Source organism: Nematolebias whitei, chromosome 1 (genome assembly GCF_014905685.2).
Source record: "Nematolebias whitei isolate Nwh7 chromosome 1, NemWhi1, whole genome shotgun sequence".
Classification (NCBI taxonomy): Eukaryota; Metazoa; Chordata; class Actinopteri; order Cyprinodontiformes; family Rivulidae; genus Nematolebias; species Nematolebias whitei.
In genome coordinates, this window is record NC_056498.1 from 87,057,446 (window position 1) to 87,083,544 (window position 26,099).

The 26,099-nt window shown below is 44.1% G+C and overlaps 1 protein-coding gene across 1 annotated transcript in view; it reads left to right on the forward strand.

Moving 5' to 3' along the window:
* Positions 1-26,099, forward strand: part of birc6 (baculoviral IAP repeat containing 6) — a 223,932-nt gene that overhangs the window by 56,802 nt on the left and 141,031 nt on the right. The window contains exons 25-40 of the mRNA XM_037681007.1: positions 7-318; positions 2,848-2,947; positions 3,334-3,548; positions 3,680-3,888; positions 4,086-4,438; positions 4,549-4,768; positions 9,190-9,326; positions 9,517-9,654; positions 10,754-10,881; positions 11,048-11,179; positions 12,744-12,959; positions 13,035-13,218; positions 14,477-14,683; positions 15,827-15,960; positions 17,336-17,489; positions 25,438-25,554. Coding sequence (XP_037536935.1) covers positions 7-318; positions 2,848-2,947; positions 3,334-3,548; positions 3,680-3,888; positions 4,086-4,438; positions 4,549-4,768; positions 9,190-9,326; positions 9,517-9,654; positions 10,754-10,881; positions 11,048-11,179; positions 12,744-12,959; positions 13,035-13,218; positions 14,477-14,683; positions 15,827-15,960; positions 17,336-17,489; positions 25,438-25,554 — 2,956 coding nt within the window. The remainder of the gene's footprint in view (positions 1-6; positions 319-2,847; positions 2,948-3,333; positions 3,549-3,679; positions 3,889-4,085; positions 4,439-4,548; positions 4,769-9,189; positions 9,327-9,516; positions 9,655-10,753; positions 10,882-11,047; positions 11,180-12,743; positions 12,960-13,034; positions 13,219-14,476; positions 14,684-15,826; positions 15,961-17,335; positions 17,490-25,437; positions 25,555-26,099) is intronic.

Sequence of the window (26,099 nt, forward strand, 5' to 3'; positions counted from 1 at the left end):
ACGCAGAAGGCAAAGCTGGAGGCCAAACTTCATCAGACCACCTCTGCAGCAGCTGCTGTGGCCTCCGGAGTGGGACCCATCCACAACTCTGTGCCTTCAAACCCCTCGTCTGCTCCGGGTTTCTTCATCCACCCCTCTGACGTCATCCCACCCACTCCTAAAACCACGCCCCTCTTCATGACCCCTCCTCTCACGCCGCCAAACGAAGCAGTATCTGCGGCCTTCAGCTCGGAGCTTGCTCACCTATTTCCAGGCTCCATGATGGAGTCTGGGCCTGTCAACCTGGCAGCGCACAAGAACACACAGAAGACCAAAACGGTTAGTTAATTATGCTGCTTTCATTCTGAGTAGTTTTTCTTTATTTGCCTGGGAAACACAATTACTTCTTAGTTGTCAGAAGAAAAATTTAGGACAAGCCAAAAGCTGATGTTCAAAGTGTCTGTTGTTCTATACGACTTAACAATAATAGTTCATTTACTTATTTTTTTTCTTAGTTGTTTGTTTTAGCTCTTAAATATTTCTGCACCACAGCAATGATACTCAGAACTTGATTAGATTAGATAGAACTTCAATGATCTCTTGGGATGATTCCTTCAGGGAAATTAAAACTGAATGATGACATGAAATGACAAACGCTCGCTGAAATAGAAAAGTTTGTTTCTGTAAGAAAATGACGTCAACAGTTAATGAGAATTTTTGCTTTTCAGTTGAACTGAAGTTTTTTCAGACCAGTCTGATTAGAGCTCTTTAACTTGTACACACTGAAGTATATTTATTCAAATAATATATTGGCTTAATGAAATGTGTATATGTGTATTTTGTTTTGTTTATTTAGTATGTTATTGTGTTAAAACATGATCTGATTTCCATTTCCGGTAAAGAATGTAGTTTTCGCTCCACGCCTACAAATCCCAACATCCACACACCATTTTTAGAACACAGAATGGTGAGATTTTATTGGTTGAGAGCTGGGTCACATGAATAGGGCTTCCCATTCGTTGATGGTGGTGACTTCTGGGAGGTGTGGCCAAGCTCTGAAGATCATGTGTGTTCAGCTAACGCTCGGGGCCGTTGTTTGTGATCGCGTGGAGAAGCAGTAATGGCCCAGGGCTGGTCATTTTTGTACCTTACATCATGTGTGTAAAATAAACGTTGTGAAAATGGATGAAGATTGCTCCTCCCCAGCTTGCTTCAGAAATGAACACATTTAACAAGACCATAGACTTCTTCTGGACAAAAGAAATGTAATGTTGAAGTTCATGCCAAAACAAAACGAGCACCTCCTAGTGGTTGGCTGCTGTTTTAGTTTCAAGTCCATGTGAACAAATGGGACATTTTCCTGCAATTAGAAATAAACAGTTCCCTTTTGGTCAGTAAACTCTGTACAGTTCGTGAGCATGAGGGATTGCAGCTTTGCAAGAACCATCCTGAGGGTGGTTCTTTTAACACATTTGCTGATGCCTGTGACACTGCTGAATACTCAGGACACTCTGCCTGTCTGGAGTTATAATTGGCTACATTGTCTCATTCCCTCAGTCTTTTTGCACGTCACCTCTCCTAACCTGAATGCAGGCTCTTGTGTGCAACTTGCCTGTCTGACCACAGGTGAGCTTGCTCTGTGCCCAGGGTAACCCTACAAGGCTTGATCCTGCAGCATTTCTTTAGCCCGTGTAACAGAGCTACCACAGTGCTTTGCTCTGCTACCAGTCCAGCCTGTCTACCTTCCTAATTGACAAAACTTTACAGTGGGATATGCCATAGGTTTTAGATGTGTTTTTTGCCCTTTTGGACATTTAGAATTGATCAATGTGAGTATGCTGTCCTATAAAACAGCACTTCTTGTGGCACAGAAGAAACGGCAAAATGCGTGTGTGACACCCATGTTCTCTTGGTTGATCTGTGTACCCAGTTTGTCCAGGACTGCTCCAAAGTGACTTTATGCCCAAACTCTGTGTTTGTTCTTTAAAGCCGTCATGGTTCTTGACTGTGTTGACCACCGATTCAGGGACACTGGCTCAGTACTGGTGAGCTGTTTGTGTGCTTTGCAAGCCCTGTGGCACAGCTTTATCCTAACAATGCCTTTCTCACTGGGTTGTTAAAACAATTTTGCTTCCTTATGCTTAAATGCGTATGTGGGGCCAGTGGTGTGCACATGCTCTCAATCAGAGACTCTTGAGTATTGGTTGAGAACCTCTAGTGGATATATTCTGCTGCCAACTGGGCATCTCCAAAATCATTACTCAGATTTTTAACTTGTATTTAACAGCCTGTGATGTCACCAAAGCTGTTCTCTCAGTGAGGATGTGACTCTGGCTAGTCGGGGCTGTGTTATCCCAATCTTTCTGCCCGAGTGTGTTCAGATTGTGGGTTCCCATATTTGTGTCGTATCGAGTGTACCGACTGAACGGGAACTGGACCCTGAGGGAGAGAAACGAGGTACAACACAACTCATCACCTCAATGCACCAGAGCTCTGTAAAGTTCACTGCAGATTGAGACTAGTCAGGGTATTTATAACCTCAGGTGGTCGGGGCCTCCTGGGTATGCAGCAGTCTCACGGGCTTTGTCAGCCGTAGTAAAAGAAATGACTCTGTTTGGTCTCGTGAGAGCACAATCCATATGAGCATGTGTCCAAAGTAGTTTCCTTTCTTCTGGGAAAACTGGTTATATTCATGACCTCCAGATAATTGTTTCCAGGTCTTCTGTTGATTTACATAGTTCTTACCTTCTACATGTTCCTATATTCATTTTTATAATATGTTTAGTTCCGGCCATTTTTTTGGTGATAAATTTCAGAATTAATTTGGTTGTTTGCAAAAATTATTTTATTTTTATTTTTTTACCACAGAGCCCTATGGGCAGTGGTCTCGCTCTGGCCATTTCCCAGGCATCTCACTTCCTGCAGCCTCCTCCACATCAGTCCATCATCATAGAGCGAATGCACTCTGGTAAGTTACGTTACCGTGTTCCATGTTTACCACACAAATGTGTTCAGACCAGGGGTGTAAAAGTGTACAAAAATCCTGATTCATTACGTACCTTGTTTTTAGAGTCATGGTTTGGTACAGGTTTAATACAACTGGAAAAAAGAAACAAATGCCTTATTTTCCCTCATTTTAAATCTACAATAACCCTCCTAGGAGCAGAAACAGATATTTATTGCTCTCCTTCAAATAGTGAGTAATAAATATGTGTGCCATCTTCCAGAGATGAGTGTGGTGACCTGTGACTAATATAACCCTTGTCTTGTCCTGACAGTATGGTTCAGTACAAACACATTTAGAATTAAAAGTAGATACTTCTACTGTAAATTGTAAATACTTTTTTCCCCAAGGGGCTCGTCGCTTTGTTACTCTGGACTTCGGCCGTCCTGTCCTGCTGACGGACGCACTGATCCCGACCTGTGGTGATCTGGCTTCTCTGTCCATCGACATCTGGACTCTGGGGGAGGAGGTGGATGGTCGCAGGCTGGTGGTGGCTACAGACATTAGCACCCATTCACTCATTCTGCATGACCTGCTACCACCACCAGTCTGCAGGTTCATGAAGGTCAGTTTTTGTTTTAGTGGGAGAATAATGAGCTGGTCAGTAAAACCTGTTAGTTTATTATTTTTTCTTAAGTTCATTCCCCAACAGTGGAAAAAAACAAACAAGAACTTCATTCATTTGTTCAAACTCAGATTACGGTTATTGGGCGCTATGGCAGTACCAGTGCACGGGCCAAGATACCACTGGGCTTCTACTACGGACACACATACATCCTTCCATGGGAGAGTGAACTTAAACTGATGCATGATCCTCTGCGAGGAGAGAGTGAGGCTGCCAGCCAGCCAGATGTGGACCAACATCTGACAATGATGGTGGCTCTACAAGAAGATATCCAGTGCAGGTGAGGCACAAATCCTACAAAGCTGTTTTCTGAGTTGGTTTCTTTACATTTGATACACATCTATCCTCATTTTCTCTGACTGGTCCCTGCACAGGAGACTGACCAGTTTTTGTACAAATCTGTCCTATTTGTATTTAAATCTGCAATGATTGTTTCCCATTTTTATTGACACATGCACTATTGTCTTTATTCTTAAGGTACAATCTAGCTTGCCATCGGCTGGAGACTCTTCTACAGAATATCGATCTGCCCCCTCTCAACAGTGCAAATAATGCTCAGTACTTCCTCCGAAAGCCAGACAAGGTGGTTGAGGAGGACCAGCGTGTTTTCTCAGCCTATCAGGACTGCATCCAGCTGCAGCTCCAACTCAACTTGGCTCACCATGCCGTCCAGCGGCTGCGCGTCTCACTGGGCGCCAGCCGCAAGTTCTTGCCCACAATGGGTGATCCAGAAGCTCAAGAGCTGGTTCACAACTCATCCACAGAGCAGCTGAGGACCATCATTCGGTACCTGCTGGACACACTGCTCAGCCTGCTGCACTCCAATAATGGTGAGGCAGGAAACGGGTCATGGTTGGAACTGCTGGAAAATGGAATATTAAATTTAGATTTTTTTTTTTCCACGCTTCATTTATTAATATCTTTGTTTGCATGTTGCCAGGACACTCTGTTCCCTCAGTTCTCCAGAGCACCTTCCATGCTAAAGCCTGTGAAGAGCTTTTCAAGCACCTCTGTATCAGTGGGACGCCTAAGATCCGTCTTCATGCTGGCCTGCTGTTGGTGCAGCTCTGTGGAGGTGAACGCTGGTGGGGCCAGTTTGTCTCCAATGTGCTGCAGGAGCTCTACAATTCTGAACAGCTGCTCATTTTCCCTCAGGACAGGTAGAGTCACCACAGTTAGCACACAGTGTTTGGAGATTACCGAAGAGGTATTATGACTGGGCTGTTTAAAGTGCCTGTGACATCAAATCGTTCTTAGTTAGTGCTGACAGACGCACGGGTCGGGATCAGTGCGTCATGGTGCACCTCTCACTGCACTGTGCTCCATTCTGTTCTGTATCTTTGACCCAGCATACAGAACTTTCTGTATGCTGCATGATTAATGTGAATGCATTTTTGGAAAGATAACGTTAGTGTTTTGCACAAAAAAAAGTTTTATGCTGCTCAGATAAAAAGCTGTTGAGGTATTCACATGTAAAGCCTACATGTGAACAGATCATTGCTACAAAGGCTACCAGCACAGACAGTAGAGACAAATCTGATGTTTCTTTAGATTATTTTGAGTCATTATCAGAAAAAGAGACAAAGAAGTGTTGGAGTTTAAATAAGAATATTTCACTAAACAAAGGCCAATGAGGTCTCATTTATTCAACCTTTATTTCTACAGAACCATTGAGCCACGAGGACTCATTTACAAGAGAGACCTGTTTTAAACAAAGAACACAGATGAGGTTCAGACAGCGATAGACAATCATAAAAACCATATAAAATGAAAAGTACACTGCCTGGCCAAAAAAAAGTCACCACCTGGATTTAACTAAGCAAATAGGTACAAGCCTCCTATTGGATAATTACTGCATGGGAGATTATCTTTCAGCTGCAACAAGTTATTTAACTCTAACTGGTGTAATGATTTGCTTCTCATTTCTTAAACAAGCATGTCAAAGACAAATCGTGTGGTCGTGGAAAAGATGTCAGTCTGTTTGAGAAGGGTCGGGGGGGTCAGGTTGTTCCAGAGTTTGGGGCCCATGACTGAAAATACCCAATCTCCTCTGAGCTTCAGTCTTGTTTTAGGAACAGCCAAAAGCAGCTGATCAGATGATCTCAGGGCCCGAGAGGGAACGTATGGTTCCAGTAGCTCGGAGAGGTAAAGGGGTGCAAGGACATTTAAGCATTTGAAGGTCAACAGAAGAATTTTAAAGTATTTTCTAGTACGCACAGGGAGCCAGTGAAGGGAGGACAGAACTGTTGTGATATGTTCAGACCTACGAGTTCCGGTTAAAAGCCGAGCAGCAGCATTCTGAACGAGCTGAAGACGTGAGATGGAGGCCTGGCTGACCCCAGCATAGAGTGCATTTTAATAGTCCAATCGGGTCGTGACAAAGGCGTGGACTAGTTTCTCATGGTCGGGTCTGGACAACACTGGCTTGAGCTTAGCTACCTGTCTTAGCTGGAAGGAGCTTTTCTGCAGAACAGAGTTGATTTGTTTGTCAAACTTAAAGTCGAGTCTAAAACCATCCCGAGATTTTTACCAGACTGCTTAAGATATGGGTCAAATAATTGGCATGCATCAAGCAGAGAAAACATTTGAGGAGATTACAGAAACTATTAAAATTGGTTAAGAACTGTCCAATGCATTATTAAAAACTGGAAGTATAGTGAGGACCCGTCGTCTTCAAGGAAGAAAAGTGGCTGGAGAAAATCTTGAATGATCGTGATCGGTGATCACTTAAACATTTGGTGAAATCAGATTGAAGAAAAACAACAGTAGCACTCAGGGCTGTGTTTAATAGTGAAAGTAAGAGCATTTCCACACGTACAATGTGAAGGGAAACTCAAGGGATTGAGACTGATTAGCTGTGTAGCCTTAAGAAAACCACTAATCAATGAGGCTAACCAGCAACAAAAGGCTTCAGTTTGCTAGGGAGCATAAAGATTGGACTCTGGAGCAATGGAAGGTCGTCATGTGGTCTGATGAGTCCAGATTTACCCTGTTCCAGAGTGATGGGTGCATCAGGGTAAGAAGAGAGGCAGGTTAAGTGAGGCACCCATCATGCCTAGTGTCTAGTCATCAACGCAAGATCTTGGTGAAAATTTAATGCAACACTGGATGGACATAGATCTTGTGACATTGCAGAAGCTTATTGAAACAATGACACAGTGAATGCATGATGTAATCAAAGCTAAAGGCGGTCCAACGAAATATTAGTGACTCTTCAGACGCATGGCTCAACACAGGAAAGCCACCTCCTCTGGACAAGACTCAGTTGTTCACCTCCACCTCAAGGATAAGGGACACTCATTTGAGGACTAAAATGTTCACATTGTGTACCGAGAACACAGATGGTTTGAGAGGGGGGTGAAGGAGGCTGTTTATTTAAAAAGAGAGAAACCATCTCTAAACAAAGGAGGAGGCCTCAGATTTCAACTTTCAAAAACTTATAATGCAGCTTTAGGACTGATACCCAGCCAGTGTCACACCTATCAGATGGGACCAGAGGGGCCACGTCTGTGAATTAGATTAACAAAGACCTTAAGAAACCCCTACTCTTAAAGTGTGATAAGTCAATCTGCAAATGTATGTGTGCATCTTATCTCAGCCTTATAACCTGAACCCCACACTCTCTGCTGTTTGAACTGAGAAAGCTTCTTGGATGAGGAGCGAAACGTCTTCTGTTAAGTCCAGTTATTTTTGCTTCAAACTTTTTTGAATTTACAATGTCCTAGATGACTGAGAATCTTCACCAGCTTAGTGTGTGACCTTTTTTTTTGGTGGCAATTTTTTTTTTTTGGCCAGGCAGTGTACATGAAATTATATGAAAATGAAACAATATTAATAGTAATATTGATAAGTAATGTTAATTAATATTAATTAGTAATATTCTTCACCCTCATCTTCCTCTTCTATGCTACCTGCTCCAACTTCCTCATAATCCTTTTCCAGAGCTGCCATGTCCTTCCAATCCTCAGAGAACTCCTCCTCCTCCATCCCCACATACCAGTGGACAAAGGTCCTCTTGGCATTCTTCAGGTCAAACTTGTGGTCTAGTCTAGTCCAGGCCTCGGTGATGGCCATGATGTTGCTACAAGGCCCTCTGGACCTTGGCCAGGTCTCCACCAGGAACCACAGTGAGCAGCTGGTAGTTGATGCCCACCTTGAAACCAGTGGGACACCAGTCCACAAACAGGATGCCACGTTTAGTTTTGATGGTGACGATGTCTCCTTTTAAAGAGCTCCTCTTTGAAGTTGTCACTTCCTGTTTCACTTTGGCTGCAACAAGGTCAAAAGAAAATATGTCAGTTATGTGACAAAATGGGTAAAATCAAGTGTATTAAGCCATGTTTCTTTAAAGTTAAGATGTTTCACTTTTGTATTTGTACAGTATGAATGTCACATGCACTTTAAACCTCAGTGGAAATGAGTCATGACCAAGTATTCATGCTAGGCTCTGAAACATGTCGATTCTAAACCCACAGCTGTGGAGAATCCCAAAAAAGGGACTGGGATGTTTGTGTGTGAACTGCTCACTGACAGTTTTTTATATTCAAGAACTGTCATGTTATACATATGACCACTGTTCCCTGAAGGAGAGGAACAGCGTAGAGTACAAATATGAACCCATATTCATTTTCCTATGGACGCGAGTGGTCCTGATAGACAGAAAATGTATGCTGCACCATTGCCAGAGTGTGAGACAGTTTCAACAGGGGAAGAGAATGAGTCCCTCCCTGTGTTTGTATGAAATTACCGTTGTGTTTTCTGTTTTGATCAAAACATCTCGGAGCTGGATAAAAACTATGTCTCAACACCAGCAGAACTGCCAATAGGTCCCAGTAGTTTATGTGGAGCTTGGACTGCTCTGGTGTCAAAACCCCTCTCACCACCATACTATTGCATAGCCCCCCCCATCAGAGAAACTCCTGCGTTCTCCACCGTGCAAAAGTGTGCTCTCTCTATTGTTGAGACTCGACACAACAGGCCGGGCTCCTCAGGGCTGGAGAGCTGACATTGCGGAGGTAGTTGTTGTTAGCTTTCTGTGGAGGTGACATAAAGCACACCAATAAGTGATATAGATTTTTGTCTACAATATGAACTTTACTGTCTTTAAAGGAGTGTCCTATGTTTTTAAAATATAGGTGAACAGCTGAGTCTTGGCCTGAAGAGCTGGCTCTTCTGTGTTGTGGCCCTCATCTGTAACAGGAGGTTGTTTAGTTTCCCTGATGTAGAGCTCCGAACACCTCACTGCACTGGACTGCCTGCACCATGCTGCTGAGTTTGTATTTGGCTGTTTCATCCTTAGGGTTAAACCACTTCCTGTTTGAGGGTCCTGTCTGTTTGTTTGTTTCAAATGGATCGTATGTTGTTTTGGGAGGTTTCCTCGGAAGTTCCTCCAAAATATGGGATGCCAATCGTTTTCACCTTAAAACCAGTAGTGTAATGTCAGTTTTCAGGTCCCCTGGTGTAACAGCTTGCACCAACTTGTATTCTGTAACTTGCTGCACTTCTCTGACAAAGATGAGCTTAACATTTTTCTCCAAATCACAGTGGACACAGTAACTCGTGTATTGTCTGTTCCTTCCAGAGTCTTCATGCTCCTGTCCTGCATCGGCCAAAGATCTCTGAGTAACAGTGGTGTTTTAGAGGGCCTCCTCAACCTCCTGGACAACTTGTTGTCTCCACTGCAGCAGCCACAAGCTACCTTTCAACGCAGGACTGAAGGTAATTTTTGTGTGAAGTCGTTATACAAACATACATTAAAGCAAATCAAAGTTGTGACAAAAATGCCTAATGATTATAACCTAATGTATTTGTGAGTAAAAAAAGACACAGTTTGATTTGTTTGTAAATGCTTACATGAACACTGTTGAAGTAGAGGTGCGGTACAGTCATTTGTTGGTGCGTCTTCCAGGTATTTTGGATATTCCAATGATCAGCTGGGTCGTGATGCTGGTTTCCAGACTGTTGGACTACGTAGCCAGTATAGAAGATGAGGCTTCAGGAGGCAAAAAGAACCTTGGAGGGAAGGAACGGGACAAACCTGCATCAGGTATAAGCTAGAATTATGAACCTAAGCTTAATGGTCTTTGGAAGTTGTATATGCTGCTATTTAATGCTTTTTGTTTGTTTTGCAGAATGCATATGTTGATTTGCAGATGAGAAACATTTTCTTTTTAATAGCACATTTTCCTGTCTGTTCTCATTAAGAGTTGCTCTCACAGCTTAACTTTACGAATTTAGTTCTCTTTCTAAATTGACTCTGTGTCTTGCTGTGGGAATCGCCCTTATTGTGACTGACTGGAAGCACCCATGATGTCATGTCTGTCTGAGACAGACTGGTTGAGCTGGGATCGGCGCGCCACTCACATCATACTACCACAGTTAACCGACCAGCGCCCACTCATTTGGGCTTTTTTTCCTGTAAAATTTACAATTAAGCTCCCTCAGCACATTCATGGGAGCTTGGTTAGCTGCTTAACAGTTCTCAGGAGTTTGATAAAGAAATATGTCACATAATGCAGTTCCTGACACTGGTATGGATCATGCTGAATAAGTCTGCGCTTCATGAGAAGTGTCTTAGTTGAATTAAAGAAGCATCACTGTCGAGACGAGTTGTTTCTCCTGCTGCTCAATTTGTTTTTAAACAGCGGTTGCAGGTGTAAATCAAGCTAATGCGTTAAGGCAAGATTGTTTTCCTTTTGGTTTAGCATTAGCTTGCTAGCCAGAAGGTTTATTCTTCAGCTAGCATGTTATGACAACCTGATTTAAATAAAGGTTGAATGAATGGATGATTTAGACAATATGGTTAGCTTGGATTTGACTCCACTGCTAGCACTAGCTGCAAATAAGCTAACGTCATGACGTGCTACATCCTTCATCATGGTTACAGCTGCTACTCCCACCAAAGGGTCGAGCTGAAAGCCAGGGAGGCTGTATCCTGCTTGTGCCTGGCATCATGCAGGACCTCCATATCTACCAGGGACCCTCAGCCAGTTGGTCTCAAACGTGATGTTTTGGAGTTTCCATAGTTGACAATTCCCATATTAAACCCCCTCACTCTTTTATTAAAGAACTAGGGTTTATGTTAAGTAACCCAGTGCTCTCACTGGTTATCTTTCAGCTTTTACATTTCTGATTTTATTTTGTAGGTATTCAGTGGAGTTTCATTAACAACAACCTTCAGTCTCAGAACACAAGCAGGGCAGCTAAAGGTAGCAGTAGCCTGGATCGTCTTTACTCACGCAAACTCCGCAAGCAGCTCGTCCATCACAAGCAGGTAAATGGTTTTCAGTCCAAAACCAGCATAACTTAGCTGTCTTTAAAAAATGTATAATGCAAGAAAATGTCCTGCATATTTAACTAAACACTGCTCTAGTGGAGGTTCTAAAAAACCGCCTGAAATGCTTTTGTACTTTTTGTTAATGATGTTGTTTTATTTGTAGCAGCTAAACCTTTTGAAAGCTAAACAGAAAGCTTTGGTTGAGCAAATTGAGAAGGATAAGATCCAAAGCAACAAAGGTTCCTCCTATAAACTGCTGGTGGAACAGGCCAAACTTAAACAAGCCACTTCCAAGGTGAGTAGTCCACCACACAGTGGGTTTCAGTAAAGTCACTTTTATTTATAATGACCTTGAAAAGCAACAAGTATTGACCAATGTGCTGCAAAATAAAAGATAAAATTTGACCTTGGCCTTGTCCCTCAGTTAAACAAAACTAGCTTTGACCACAGGCTCTGTTCTTGTGAGATAAAGGGGGATACTATTGTTCAGCACATTCAGGGTAACTTAACTTCTAAACAAATGTCAGGAGTTCTGTAAAGAAGTACATTCTTCATTGAGATTAAGAAAGTTAATTAAAAAAACAAAAACAAAAACTTTATTAATCCCAAAGGGAAATTATTTGTTGTTGTAACTCGTTATCCTCATTTCATTAAGAGATGTTATAGATACTGATGGCTGTAGACAGGAAGGATCTCTTGTATAGGTCCATCCCACAGTGGATCCTAAGAAACTGGCTGTAGATGCCGTCCGATCCATCCACCCAGACTCGGCTGGCCTCTCGGTTCCCCTGGGCTGTAGGACCGTCCGAATGCTGGGCAGAACTACTCCCAGAGTGTTGGCCACTCCTCCCAGCAGTCTGCTGAGCTCCTCGTCGCTGTGGACAGCCAACTGTAGGTGCCGAGGGACGATCCTGTCCTTCTGCTGTCATGAGCCGTGTTTCCTGCTAGTTCCAGGATCTCAGTGGTCAGGCACTCGAGCACAGCTGCTGTTGGTTGTAGAAAACTGCCTTGTTGCCATGGTTACGCATCATAACAAATGTCCAAAACTAAAAAAGTTTCAGTAAAAATCCTTCCAGCTGCACAGCATCCAATACCAGAGGAAACAATTGTCCAAAAAATGTGATTTACATCCAGAAAAAAAGGAATTAAAGTTTCCAAAAGCAAAATCTCAGAATGAAATTAAGAGAGCTGCTCCAACATGCAGCCACCTTGAGCGGCGCAATTCTAGAACAAAAGTTAAATGACAAATGTGAAATTAAGTTGTCAGTACATTCCAATAAAGCCTTCAAAGGAGCTGTGGCTGTCTTTTTAGGCTGAAGATTAAATTCTAAATCATTGGTATAATAGTGGAATGAAGTTTCATGTTAATTAAAATGTAATATAATTTTTTTTACAAAAATCACTTTCAAGGATAATTAGTTTTTTTGTGTGTGTAGGTTTTTTCAGCAAACATAAAAAATGTAAATCACATTTTTTATGTCAAAATGAGTTAGTTGTCGTCATTTATCCTTTATTTATGATAAATAAAAAAACATAATTGCACAAATATTAACTGACATGCTTAGTATTGGAGTTAATAATCAGATACAAAAATGTTTTGGAGGATTTTTTGGGTTTCTGACACTATTACATGATTAAACACTCCCCGGGTCAAATTGACCCACGGGCATTATTGCTTTACCTCAGAAACGAACATAACAGGAGGGTTAAAGATGGAACCAGACATGTAAAAAGGGAGAGTTACGGACCGCTGGGGAACCCCACCTCACATTAAATCATTGTACTGATCATACATTTAAAGTGGGGTCTGCTTGTTTAACTCCAGTAACCCTAATGACTTTTTGTTGTTCTTCTTCCAGCACTTTAAAGACTTAATCCGTCTGCGACGAACAGCCGAATGGTCTCGTTCCACGTTGGACGCAGAGTCAACCTCAGCCAAAGAAGCCCCAGAAGTAGAACCTTTGCCCTTCACATTGTCCCACGAGCGCTGCATCTCTGTGGTTCAGAAGCTCGCCCTCTTCCTCCTCTCCATGGATTTCACCTGCCACGCAGACTTGTTACTTTTTGTCTGCAAGGTATTTCCCTCAGCTTGACATCTGTAAGAGCTCTGTACAGAAACTAAATGGTGATTATTATCGTTTTTCATTTAGGTGCTTGCTAGAATTGCAAATGCTACCAGACCTACAATCCACCTGTGTGAGGTTGTGTCTGAGCAGCAGCTGGAACGTCTTTTGCTACTGCTTGTCGGGACAGATTTCAATCGGGGGGACATCTCCTGGGGGGGAGCCTGGGCTCAATATTCTCTGACGTGTATGATGCAGGACATCCTGGCAGGTGCGTTTAATTTACATTCAGTTTGTTGAAGTTTTTGATTGAGAGCTTTTTATCAGCTTAATAAAAATGTTTTTAATTACTGTACATATTGTTGGAAATAGACTAAACCTGAACAGCAAACGTGGCCTTAAACTAGTCCCAACCATTTTTAGGTAAATACCATTCCTTTGTTGTCTCTCAGTGTGTTTTTATTATGTTTTTGTTTAAAGTTGGCTTATCAGCACTCAAAGCAATGTCATTTTAAACAATGAAGACCGGTCTTTCTGCTTTGACTCAGTTTTTGCACTTTTTTATGTTTGATCTTTTTCAGACAAAACCAGAAACGGAGAACTAAACTACCTTACTGTTACTAAAATGCTCTTGATTTAAAAATGTATATTAACATTTATGATCCCTAATCACATCGGAGACGCCCCGAAGCTCTGTACTGTAACCTGAGCTTTTTAAATGTTCCTTTTTTGAGTTGTTTTCTTGTCATTATTATTTAGTTTTGCTTCAAAATGTTTAAAATGGGGAAACATTAGGGCTTTGCTGTTTTGAGAATATCAAACAATATTTTTTGCAAACATAAATATGCATTTAAAAAAATAAGAGTTCCCAAAAGTGACCGTATTTGTTTAGAAGAACAATGAAATTCATTATTTAAACAGAAATATTTAATTTCACATGATCTGTTCTTTTTAACTAATATCACCAGTCATCAGACCATTAAAGTACATGTTATGTAAAAGTCATTTTCACTTGTCCAAGTGTAAAAAGATTGGCTAACTATAACTCTAATATGATAAAGATAATGAGCACGCTCTATACTCAAACTTAAAACAATTAATTAGATGCGTTTTTATAACTGGGAGTCAACATGACCAAGAAGCAGCATTTAATTCAAGGCAGGAAATATATTTGTGGATGTGTTTCAGTTCAGGGCTGAAGATGATGCTTACAGTAAAACAAATTCATTGTTTGGCCTCAGATTTTTTTACTGCTGCAAAGGACTCAACAAATAAATCTGATTTTAAAGGTTAGAGTAGATATTTACAGCTAGGTGTCCGGATAATGTTTTCAGTTATTAGAATGTCTTGCACATTAAAGGATGACAGAAGACTCAAAATCAATTAATATTCAGAATATGTGCAAGTGAGCAATGAATGGACATCCAGCAGGAGAGTGCATCAATTAGAAAACTGTCCACACATGCATCTTACAAAAAATAATATTTGAAAGTCTTTTGGCTTTAGATTAACTGTTGCTCCCATTCCAGGTGAACTGCTGTCTCCAGTTTCTCTGGATGCCATGGATGAGGTGGTGGTTGTGGGTGAGGAGGCTGGAGCGTCGTCCTCCTCGGCAGTGGCAGATTCAGATGACTCTCTGTCCCAGCCAGCTTCCATCCCCCTGGTGGAGAGCATCGACGAGGCTCTGGTGCCTGATATCATCGCAGGTACTACAGGGACCTCTTCAGTGTTTCAAAGTGCGTGGGTAACACAGCACCACACAGGCAATGGTTTAACCCCACACACTTTGTGATAAATAACAGTGTCATGTGGTTTTGGTCATGTTTTCCTCCTTTTGAATAAATTCATGTGCAACACCTTTGTTTTCCCAGTATTAATATTTATTTAGTTAGACTCACCAAGTTGTTGGGTGCTTTTGAGGGATGTTAGATTTTCAATATTGCCTTGTGTAGTTACGATTCGGTAGGTTAAACCTAAAGGCTCCAGTATACTCCCGCGTACGTTCATTCACGCATATGTACGCGTGTACTGTACGCAGAGGGTTCAGACTTCATACTCCAGCGTACACCCCGAACAGCTGCAGAGCAGCTTCACAGACAAGGGGCATTTACCTTCGGGACAAATTGAGGTCGCCGATTGGTCATTTGCTGACACGCCTACTGGATTGATTGACAGGTCGGAAAAAAGAAAAAAAAACGAGTGCTGGCAGCCTCCGCCGCAGCGATGTTCTGTGTTTATATGTTGTTAATAAAAATATCTAAAAAAAAAAAAAAAAAAAAAACCAGAGCGCTGGCTCTACAGCCCACACATCAGACCAGCCCACCAGGAAATCTCCAGACCCTCCTGCAGCCACGCTGGACCTGAGTTTAATTCGCTCGTGACAAATTCCTTAATTTCTCACCATTTCAGTCATGGCATCAACAGAGGAGGAAGAGATCACTGCCTCTTGGCAAAAAACGAAAGAAAAGGCCAGATCAGGGATGAAGAAGGGGAAATTAATACATTGGTGTCGCATACAAAACAGTCTGTCGCTGGGCAGTTAATTGTGCGACACTGCGTACGCGTATGCGGTCGTAAAAATTTGAGCTATGCACAGAGGGTACGCTGGGGGGTACGCACGTACCTCTGCGTACGTACGTGCGTACCTCTGCGTATGGATGTACGCGGCAGTATACTGGGGGCTTAAGTAGGAGTTCAGCCGATTTACTTTTCAAAGAACGTCCTCCCACTCCCCAACTCCCCATCCCCCACCCTCCATATGAAGTAAGGTTTTAGGTTTCAATGGTATTTAAATGACCCATTACTGAATAAATATTTTCTCTTGCTTGACTGCTTGTGCGCTTTCTCTGCAGCAATAAAACTGTTTTTATTATCCAAAGGTGCTCCACCTCTGTCATTTTTGGAAAAAGATAAAGACATAGACTTTGACTTGCTACAAGACCTGATGGATGTTGATATTGATCCTTTAGATATTGATTTGGAAAAAGATCCACTCGCTGCCAAAGTGTTTAAGGTACGTTAAATTTTGACATCCTTTTCTTCTTTCCCTCTTTCTTTGTAAATATTGATATAAAGCCTAAGTATCCATGTACTTTGGGTTGCATGAATATTCATTTATCTTGTTTTTTTTAAATATATTTTGTGGTCTCACCTTTTGGATATTAAATGGATTTTCTATTTGTTTATAAGTAAGGAAGCTAAACAAAATACTCAGTAATAATTAGGGTTAAATAGAGAAAACAAGTTTGTTTCAAAGGTCTTCAAACTTATTTCCTTGAGCTTCACACATCAAGTCACTGAAATTTATATCCCTAATTCATGACAAAACTGCTCCAGCTCTGATTTTGACTTCAATGGTTTCATTCCAGGATATTTAATTCTTTATGCTGTACCAGTGACGTGCTGCTTCTTTAGGGTGTTCAGGGTCAGAGTCCTGCTGGATCGTCTCAAATTTGAAAAAGACTCAACAGATGTTTCCCTTGAGAATTTATTTATCCATCCATCCATCCATTATCTTTACCCGTTTGTTCCAGTTTGGGTCACGGGGGTCGCTGGTGCCCATGTCCAGCAATCACTGTGCGAGGGGCGGGGTACACCCTGGACGCGTCGCAAGTCCATCACAGGGCCACATAGAGACACACGAGACAAACAACCATTCACTCTCTCACTCACACCTAGGGACAATTTAGAGTTACCAATCAGCCTAACATGCATGTTTTTGGTCTGTGGGAGGAAACTGGAGCACCCGGAGAAAACCCACGCATGCACGGAGAGAACATGCAAACTCCACCCAGAAAGTCCCCTGGACCGGGGTTTGAACCAAGGACCTGCTCGCTGAGAGGCAGCAGCTCTACCAGTTGCGCCACCGTGCTGCCCAGAATTTCTTTATATTTTACTCCATTCATCTTTCCTTCCACTCTGACTGGTTTCCCAGTCCCTGCTTATGGAAAACCTCTCCACAGCATGATGCTTTCACCACCGTGCCTTACTGTGGGGACGTGTTCTCAGCATGATGTGTGGTGTTCAAACCATTTTTATTCAAGTCTTGTCTGACCACATCTTTTTCCACTTGTTTGTGTAGGAATTCCAGTCTGCCCGAAACATTTTTAAAGCAAAAGTGTATTTCCTGGAAACTCTTTTCTTAAACCCAGTTATGTGTAGTGTCTCGCAGTTGAATTTTTCAACCCTTTCACTACAAGGCAACATTTCTAACCAACTGTTCTGCCGTTCATCCCAACATTATAAAGTGTAATTTTACAAATAATTTCTGTATACATTTTAATTTGTTCAGGTAAAGGGAAAATAAACCACATAGAGCTAAATAAGTTGGTCATTGAGTATTTGTTTCTTTTTCTCCTCAAGTTTGTCTTCGGTGTTTCTCGTTACAGCCCATCAGCAGCACCTGGTATGACTACTGGGGGGCTGACTATGGCACATACGGGTACAACCCTTACATTGGAGGGGTTGGTATTCAAGGGTCCAAACCTACAGTTGCTGCTGAGAAACCTGGTTCACAGAGTCTGACTGTGTCCGTGTCACAAGGTGAGCACAAGCTTTTTTCATCAACTTTAAACACAAGGAAAATTTTCAGCTATTATTATTATTATTATTATTATTATTATTATTATTATTATTATTATTATTATTATTGTTATTTATTATTATTATTATTACAAACCAGATTCCAAAAAAGTTGGGACACTAAACAAATTGTGAATAAAAACTGAATGCAATGATGTGGAGATGGCAATTGTCAATATTTTATTCGTAATATAACTTAGATGACAGATCAAAAGTTTAATCTGAGTAAATGTAACATTTTAAAGGAAAAATATGTTGATTCAAAATTTCACAGTATCAACAAATCCCAAAAAAGTTGGGACAAGTAGCAATAAGTGGCTGGAAAAAAGAAATTGAGCATATAACGAACAGCTGGAAGACCAATTAACACTAATTAGGTCAATTGACAACATGATTGGGTATAAAAAGAGCTTCTCAGAGTGTCAGTGTCTCTCAGAAGCCAAGATGGTAAGAGGATCACCAATTCCACCATTGTTGCGCAGAAAGATAGTGCAGCAATACCAGAATGGTGTTACCCAGCGTAAAATAGCAAAGACTTTTAAGTTATCATCATCAACCGTGCATAACATAATCAAAAGATTCAGAGAATCTGGAACAATCGCTGTGCGTAAGGGTCAAGGCCGTAAAACTCTACTAGATGCTCGTGATCTCTGGGCCCTTAAACGTCACTGCACCTCAAACAGTAATGCCACTGTCAAGGAAATAACAGAATGGGCTCAGGTATACTTCCAGAAAGCATTGTCAGTGAACACAATCCACCGTGCCATCCGCCGTTGCCAGCTGAAACTCTACAGTGCAAAAAGGAAGCCATTTCTAAGCAAGCTCCACAAGCTCAGACGTTTGCACTGGGCCAGGGGTCATTTAAAATGGAGTGTGGCAAAATGGAAGACTGTTCTGTGGTCAGATGAGTCACGATTTGAAGTTCTTTATGGAACACTGGGACGCCATGTCATCCAGACCAGAGAGAACAAGGATAGCCCAAGTTGTTATCAACGCTCTGTTCAGAAGCCTGCATCACTGATGGTATGGGGTTGTATGAGCGCTTGTGGCATGGGCAGTTCTATGTCATATAGGCTTCGCCCTTTAAGGCTGTCGCTGATGGGTTTATCCCGTTATGCAGAGCATAAGCACTGAAAAAAATTTAGTCCACGCCCACCTGCTGTGTGGGCCCCACCCGGTCCGTATAAATTACGTTAAGAGCGGGAAATCGGCTCCCATTTTTTCTTCAGTGAGCTAATATAGCACTGTCAGAAGAACAAAGAGGATAAATTGTGTAAATGACCAACCTTTGTGAAGGATGCTTGGCCCGGCAGTCGACCTCCGGTCGTCCGGTGAGTTCTCCTCCCCGAGGAGAAGATGACGAGCAGTCTTATTCCAAGGTAAGCGTCGGGGAACATTTCCCAGTGACAGGTCACTACACGCTGGACAACACCATCTTGTATTTTTTCCTCTTATCGCCGACCCTCGGGGCGAACCGGATGGTTCCTCCGGGGCAAGGCGTGCTCAGCTGCAGCCCCCGCTGCTCATTCCCTCCTGGGGAGCGTAGTGTAGGTGGAGGGGGGCTGAGTGAATGCTCACCCCATCCCACCTCGTTTCGCATCGGCGATCACACCGCTCCCGGCCGACAGCGCCCTCACGGTTGCCCGGCGGAACCCAGGAGGAGGCTGACATGAAGGGACCCCTTTTTTCTACGTCCCACGCCTTTTCCCGCCAGTTCGGATGATCGGCGGGAAGGTTGTTTTTCACTGGGCTCCACTGTGGCTCACCGTCTTGATCCATACGGCCTCGCGTTCCAACAGGACGTTCGACGGGCGAGGCCACAGACGGTTCTTTCCTGGTAGATTGGAGGAGTCGGTCCCCAGTCCGCTCCCATCACCAGAGTTGAGGGATTCACCGAGCGGGGCTATTCCTCGGTAACCCCCCTGGAGCCAAGCCTCGCGGAAGCTTTCGGAGCGAAGCTGCCCAGGTCGGAGCAGTGTCCCGTCCCTCCGGAGGAACACGAACCAGACGGCGACCACGCTCTCCAATCTAGCCCACCGATGTGTTTTTCAGGCAGCCGCAGTTAGCAACAACGTGCGCTGCTAGCATATAGCATGTCCAAGGGACTGAAGGCCGCAGACCTGCCTTGGAGACAAAGAACTCCCTCTGTAAGGCAGCTGACGCCAGCTCAACATATGTGCCTCTCCTACGGTTTGCCTGTCGAGGACTGCAGCGCGGATGACGATGATCCAACGATCCACCTGGCTTCGTTACTCCCCTCGCTGCCGGAGAAACTGCACAAGACTTGATGAAGCCCATGGCGGACGCGCTGTTCAGAGCAGCTTCAAACCATGCTGGCGAATTGAAACAGTCGGAGGAGGTGCCAGAGACTGTGCGCCACCTCATCAAGCCGCGCGGCCCATCCCGGCCCGCTGGAGGGACCGTCGCGAGCAAGCTTCGACTTTTCCACGGCCGCGGCTCTCGCTGAGTTCCACCATCAGCCCCGCCCGTCAGAATCCAGCCCTCTTCATTCCGGCAACCTGCAGCTCAGCGTTTCCCCAGAGTTCGCCTGCAAGACAGCGCTCTAGGCAAACAATCGCAGAGCTCATGAGAGAGAAGTTTCTCAAAATGACGGTCTCCGGAGGGTGTGTGTAAAAGTGACACGAAAGTTGAAATAAATCATCATTAATGATCAAAGTGTCTGTTTTTTAGCCAGTCTGTAAGCTCGGATGAGCTCACAGCGGCCGCACACATTAAGAGCCGGTGTCCTTAATAAGGTTTTTTAAACTCACCGCCGCTCCAAGACATTACTAGTCGCTTACAGGGCACGATGGTAAGTGAAAATAACTCGTTATAATCCCGAGCTGCACGATTTTCACTCAAGCGATGTCAACTTGCACTCGTGGGATGAGACAGCCCCCACACACGAGCCGGTGTCCTTAAATAAGGTTTTTAAACTCACCGTCGCTCTAAGACATGACTAGTCGATCACAGAACAGCCTCCACACATGAGCCGGTGTCCTTAATTAAAGGTTTTTAAACTCACCGTCGCTCTAGACATGACGAGTCGATCACGGCACAACGGTAAGCGAAAATAACTCGTTATCAACTAGAACTGCACGATCCTCACTCAAGCGGTGTCAACTCGCACTCGTGGGATGGAACAGCCTCCACATGAGCCGGTGTCCTTAAATAAGGTTTTTAAACTCACCGCCGCTCTAGACATGACGAGTCGATCACAAGGATGAAATAGCCTCCATCCAACGGCGCTGCGTTGATGCTGGCGCACACACACAGCTGCCCGGCGCTAACCAGCTCACATCGGTATAAATGTGGTCCGCAGGCTGGTTCGGGTGGAGGTCCTTCTCTCTCACAAGAAGCGACACCCGTCTCAACGAATCAAACGCGGGCAGCCGTCACCCACCGCGTCTCAGCGTTCGGCAGCTCACCGCAGCTTAAACGTGAAGCAGCTGAAAGAACCCGGTAATGAGTCCCGCCTCCCTCCAGCGCGCGCCCCTCCAGCGAGAGCGGCGCGCGTCCCTCCAGAGAAAAACGTGTGCTCCCGCGGGGCTAGCAGCCTTCACTCCAACAGCACGGCGTTAATGAAGTCACGCCCTCCGCCTTTTCAACGTTCGCACAGCGACGTCAAACGCGCAGCCCCACCGCGTCATCAGCTGTCACACACTTCGCCTCAGCACAAGCCTCGCCCTGGATCACACAGAAAACATTCCCGCGACGCATGACGGCGGTTGAGGGGCGGACTGCTGACAGCCGTACAAAACGTGACACATCACTTAACGCACGTTCACCCTACGAACGTTACGTAGAGTGGCTAAAACATGCTCGCCGTTTTTCAGATGGATGGACAAGGTTTTATGCAAATGGTACAAGTTACAGTTTGCAACCCGAACCCCTCCATTCAGAGGAGTTATAAAAACGGTCCCGTCATCATCAGACTAAATCTCATCCCTAAATGTAGAAGTCCAAGTGTTTCTGATAAAAGTAATCTACAGAGTCCCCCAACGGAGAGAAAACACAGGGTTTTTACTCACGGATCGGAGGGGTGAGACCGTTTTTTGGATCTGTTGTATAACATCCAGAGAACGCATACCGATCATCCTAACACAGAGACGAGAGTTTTTTGTTTTACCTGGATGATCTGCTGCTCCTGTCACTCCAGACAGGAGGCGCTGATGCAGGATCAGGTGTTGACATCACACCTGTTAAATCTGGGCTTCGCCATAAATTGGAAAGAAGCTCGATTTTCCCGGCCCAGACATTTGTTTTTTCTGGGAGTGGAATTAAATTCAACCACCATGAAAGCTCGTTTATCACAAAACTAGATTCGACACTTTTTTAAAGTCAACTCAGCCACGTAAGACCTGGCAAGTGATAACAGCTGTCTCCGTCATGAAGCTGTTGGGAATGATGTCACTCACACAGTGGTTCCGCTGGTTTGTTACACATGAGACGCCTCCAGAGGTGGTTTTGCACGTCTGCATGTGGATCCAGTAAAACAAAACGACGGATGATCATTGTCCCTTCCTCTGTGAGAGCAGACCTCCGACTCTGGGGAAACACCTTGTTTCTGTCAGAGGGAGTCCCCCTCAGCAGACCCACGTCACACGGGTCAGTCTTCACGGACGCGTCGCTGTCAGGCTGGGGGGGGGGCATGCCTATCTCAAGCAGTAGGGGCGCTGTGGCCCCACTACACATCAGCCCACATCAATGTTTTGGAGTGTCGCACAGTACTGAATATGATTCAACACTTTGCTCCCGTGCTACAGAATCAACACGTGTTGATTCACACAGACAACATGATGACTGCTGCGTACATAACCATCAAAGGGTGTGCGTTCAGCCCAGATGTTACACATTGCGCGAAAGCTACTGTGTTGGGCTCATCAAAACCTGCTCTCTATTAGAGCGGTTTACATATCCGGTGTTCTGAACAGAGGGGCAGATGTGATGTCCAGGGGCGGCCCACGTCACGTGGACCAGACCCTCCATCCAGATCTGATGTTTTCAGACGTGGCAGAAGTTGGCAAAGCAGCTGTGGACCTGTTTGCGACGCGAGAGAACGCTCAGTGTCAACTATGGTTTTCCCTGAGCCCGCGAGACGATCCATCGCTGGGGGGGGACGCATTTGCTCACAGCCCGTGGCCCAAAACGCTTTTGTACGCGTTTTTTCCCCAACCTCCTCTGTTTTTACGGTTCCTGAACCGAGTTCAGGAGGAGGGATTGACAGCTCTCCTGGTGGCTCCCGAGCGTGTGAACGCACCATGGTTCCCAGGCCTGCACCGTCTGTTGTCGGGTCGCCGTGGAACTGCCGTGGAGGGAGGATGCTCTCCTTCAGGCAGGAGGAGCGATCAAGAGTTACCCAGAAATAGGTCAGCACCTGTGGGTCTGACCGCTGAGCGGTCCCACTTAGAGAGGATGGGTCTCCCTCAGGAGATAGTGTGCACAATTCAAGATTCACGTGCTGCATCTACCACAGTTCTGTACACATCAAAGGGGACGGCTTTTCAGCGCTGGTGTACAGAGAAAGGTTCAGAGGCCACCTCATGCCTTTTAGGCGGCGTGTTGTCTTTCTACAACAGCTGATGGATAGGAAGTTGGCATTCAGTACGCTTTAACGTACGTTGCAGTCATCTCTTCCTGCCACGAAGGTTTCGGAGACAGAACAGCTTTTAATCACCCGCTGATGAAGCGTTTTTCTAAAAGGTGTTCAGAGACGCAGGCCTGCTTCACGTCCACTTGCTCCACAGTGGGATTTAACGCTGGTCCTGCGAGTCCTGATCAAAGCTCCAATTGAGCCTCTGGATCAGGTTTTCACTTAAAATTCTTGTCTCTTTAAACAGCCCTGCTGCTGGCTTTAACACCCGCTAAGAGGGTAAGTAATTATCTGCCCTCTCTGTTGCTTCGTCATGCCTTAGAATTTAGGCTGACGGGCAGCTCAGCTGATTTAAGACCAACCCAGCTTTTATGCCTAAAACATCACGAGCTCTTTTAAATCAAGAGTGATATCGTTGGAGGGGTTTCTTCCCCCCCACAGATCAGAAGAGGAAGCATCTTTTCATCTTCTCTGCCCGGTGCGGGCGTTGACGTGTTACATAGCGCGCACAGCTGCAATGCGTTTCAAACTCAACAATTGTTTGTGCATTATAGAGATGCTTCTGCAGGTCGCCCGTTATCCATCCAGCGCTTGTCACACTGGCTGTGTGAGGTTTTTTCTGAAGCCTACAGAGCATCAGATTTAGAGCCTCCTGTCAACCTCTAAGCACACTCGACCAGGGGTATCGCATCTTGGACTGCTCTGCATAATGGTATGTCAATGCAGGACATATGCACTGCGGCTGCATGGTCAACACCCTGCTCATTTATTCGCTTTTACCTACGTGATGTAACGGTTCGTTCCATGACACATTCTGTCCTTAGTGCTCTAACAGAATGAATATTATTGTTCTCATGGAACTCTGTTTAAGCTCACATCTGTCTGCATGCATTACAGTGTGAGATGTTATCAGTCACAAGTCATGTCTGTGATTTTGGTTCTATTGTCACTAATCAGTTCATGATTATTGTTACCAATCAGTTCATTTGATCAATAATCAATTCATGGACATTAATCTGTTTATACTGTTCAGCCATGAACCAGTTGGTTTATGTCCCCCCCCCCCCCCCTCTTTTCAACTTCTTCTTCCCATTGAAAGTTTTCCAGGGCATTCATGCTTTGTCAGAACGCATAGTTACACAACATGCGTCTGTGCATGGCACATAATTACGCGATGCGTAGTTATGCACACGGGGAGCTGAGTGACAAGACGTTTTTTGGGCAAGCTTCCGCTTCTTACTGTGTTCGAATGGACCCAGTGAGGCGAGGACCACATCCGCTTCGCCCTTAACCCATCAGCGACAGCCTTAAAGGGCGAAGCCTATATGACATAGAACGTTGGTTACGTACTGTAACCCCAGATTCTATGAATATAGGCGTAGCCCTTTAAGCGTCGGGCCTCACTGGCTCCTAAATGGCTGAAGAAAAAAGCTATTTTGGGAGCCGATTTCCCGCTCTTAACGTAATTTATACGGACCGGGTGGGGCCCACACAGCAGGTGGGCGTGGACTAAATTTTTTTCAGTGCTTATGCTCTGCATAACGGGATAAACCCATCAGCGACAGCCTTAAAGGGCTACGCCTATATTCATAGAATCTGGGGTTACAGTACGTAACCAACGCTTGCATGTCTGGAAAGGCACCATTAATGCAGAGAACTATGTTCAGGTTCTAGAACAACATATTATCCCATCTAGACGTCATCTCTTTCAGGGAAGACCCTGCATTTTTCAACACGATAATGCCAGACCACATTCTGCAGCAATCACAACATCATGGCTACGTAGGAGAAGGATCCTGGTACTGAAATGGCCAGCCTGCAGTCCAGTTCTTTCACCTATAGAGAACATTTGGCGCATCATAAAGAGGAAGGTGCGACAAAGAAGGCCCAAGACGATTGAACAGTTAGAGGCCTGTATTAGACATGAATGGGAGAGCATTCCTATTTCTAAACTTGAGAAACTGGTCTCCTCTGTCCCCAGATGTCTGAGTGTTGTAAGAAGAAGGGGGGATGCCACACAGTGGTAAAAATGGACTTGTCACAACTTTTTTGGGATTTGTTGACGCCATGAAATTTGGAAACAACAGATTTTTCCCTTAAAATGATACATTCTCTCAGTTTAAACTTTTGATCTGTGATTTGTGTTCTATTCTGAATAAAATATTAGATGTTGGCACCTCCACATCATTGCATTCAGTTTTTATTCACAATTTGTTTAGTGTCCCAACTGTTTTGGAATCCGGTTTGTGTTGTTGTTGTTGTTGTTGTTGTTGTTTTGTATCTAACCTGTTGATCCTCTGCTGTGGTGCTTTGCAGCACTGGATGCCCGCCTTGAAGTGGGCCTCGAGCAGCAGGCGGAGCTGATGCTAAAAATGATGGCAACGTTACAGGCTGACTCCATCCTACAGGCTCTCAGTTCAAGTTCCTCCACAAGTAAGCAGGAAAATGTTCATTTAGCATACTAGACTGAGTGGGAGTGGCAGGTAAAGCATGTGATTTTACTTTTTACCATGAGCTTTCACACAACAACTGTCCCTTTGATGGGGCCTCATAAACATAGTTTTATTTATTTAGAATTTCTCTTTATTTTTATCTGAATGTTGTTTGTCTTGTCACCTATTTTACTGTGTTCTAGTCAACTGTGTGTCACTTAAATACTTTTCTAAAAGTTTTTGTAGAAGTTTTTCTTAGTCGTACACATTGTTCTGATGTAGTTTTTGCTCAGACCTTTGTATTTAGCATTTGTTTGGATGCCGTGGTAGACCTCTTTGCTTCAGCTTTTTGTAAACTCTGGGCAACCTGAGCCACTCCCATCACATCCCATCAGGCAGACAGGAGCTGCAGTCAAAATGTGGTTTCTCAGTTATTAGGAAAGTCGTTGTAAAGAATGAAAAACTTGTTGTAAATACAGTTCTGTTTCTAACGGTGCTCCATGTTTCACTATGGTAAATGCTCCAGCGTGACCAACATTTTATTTT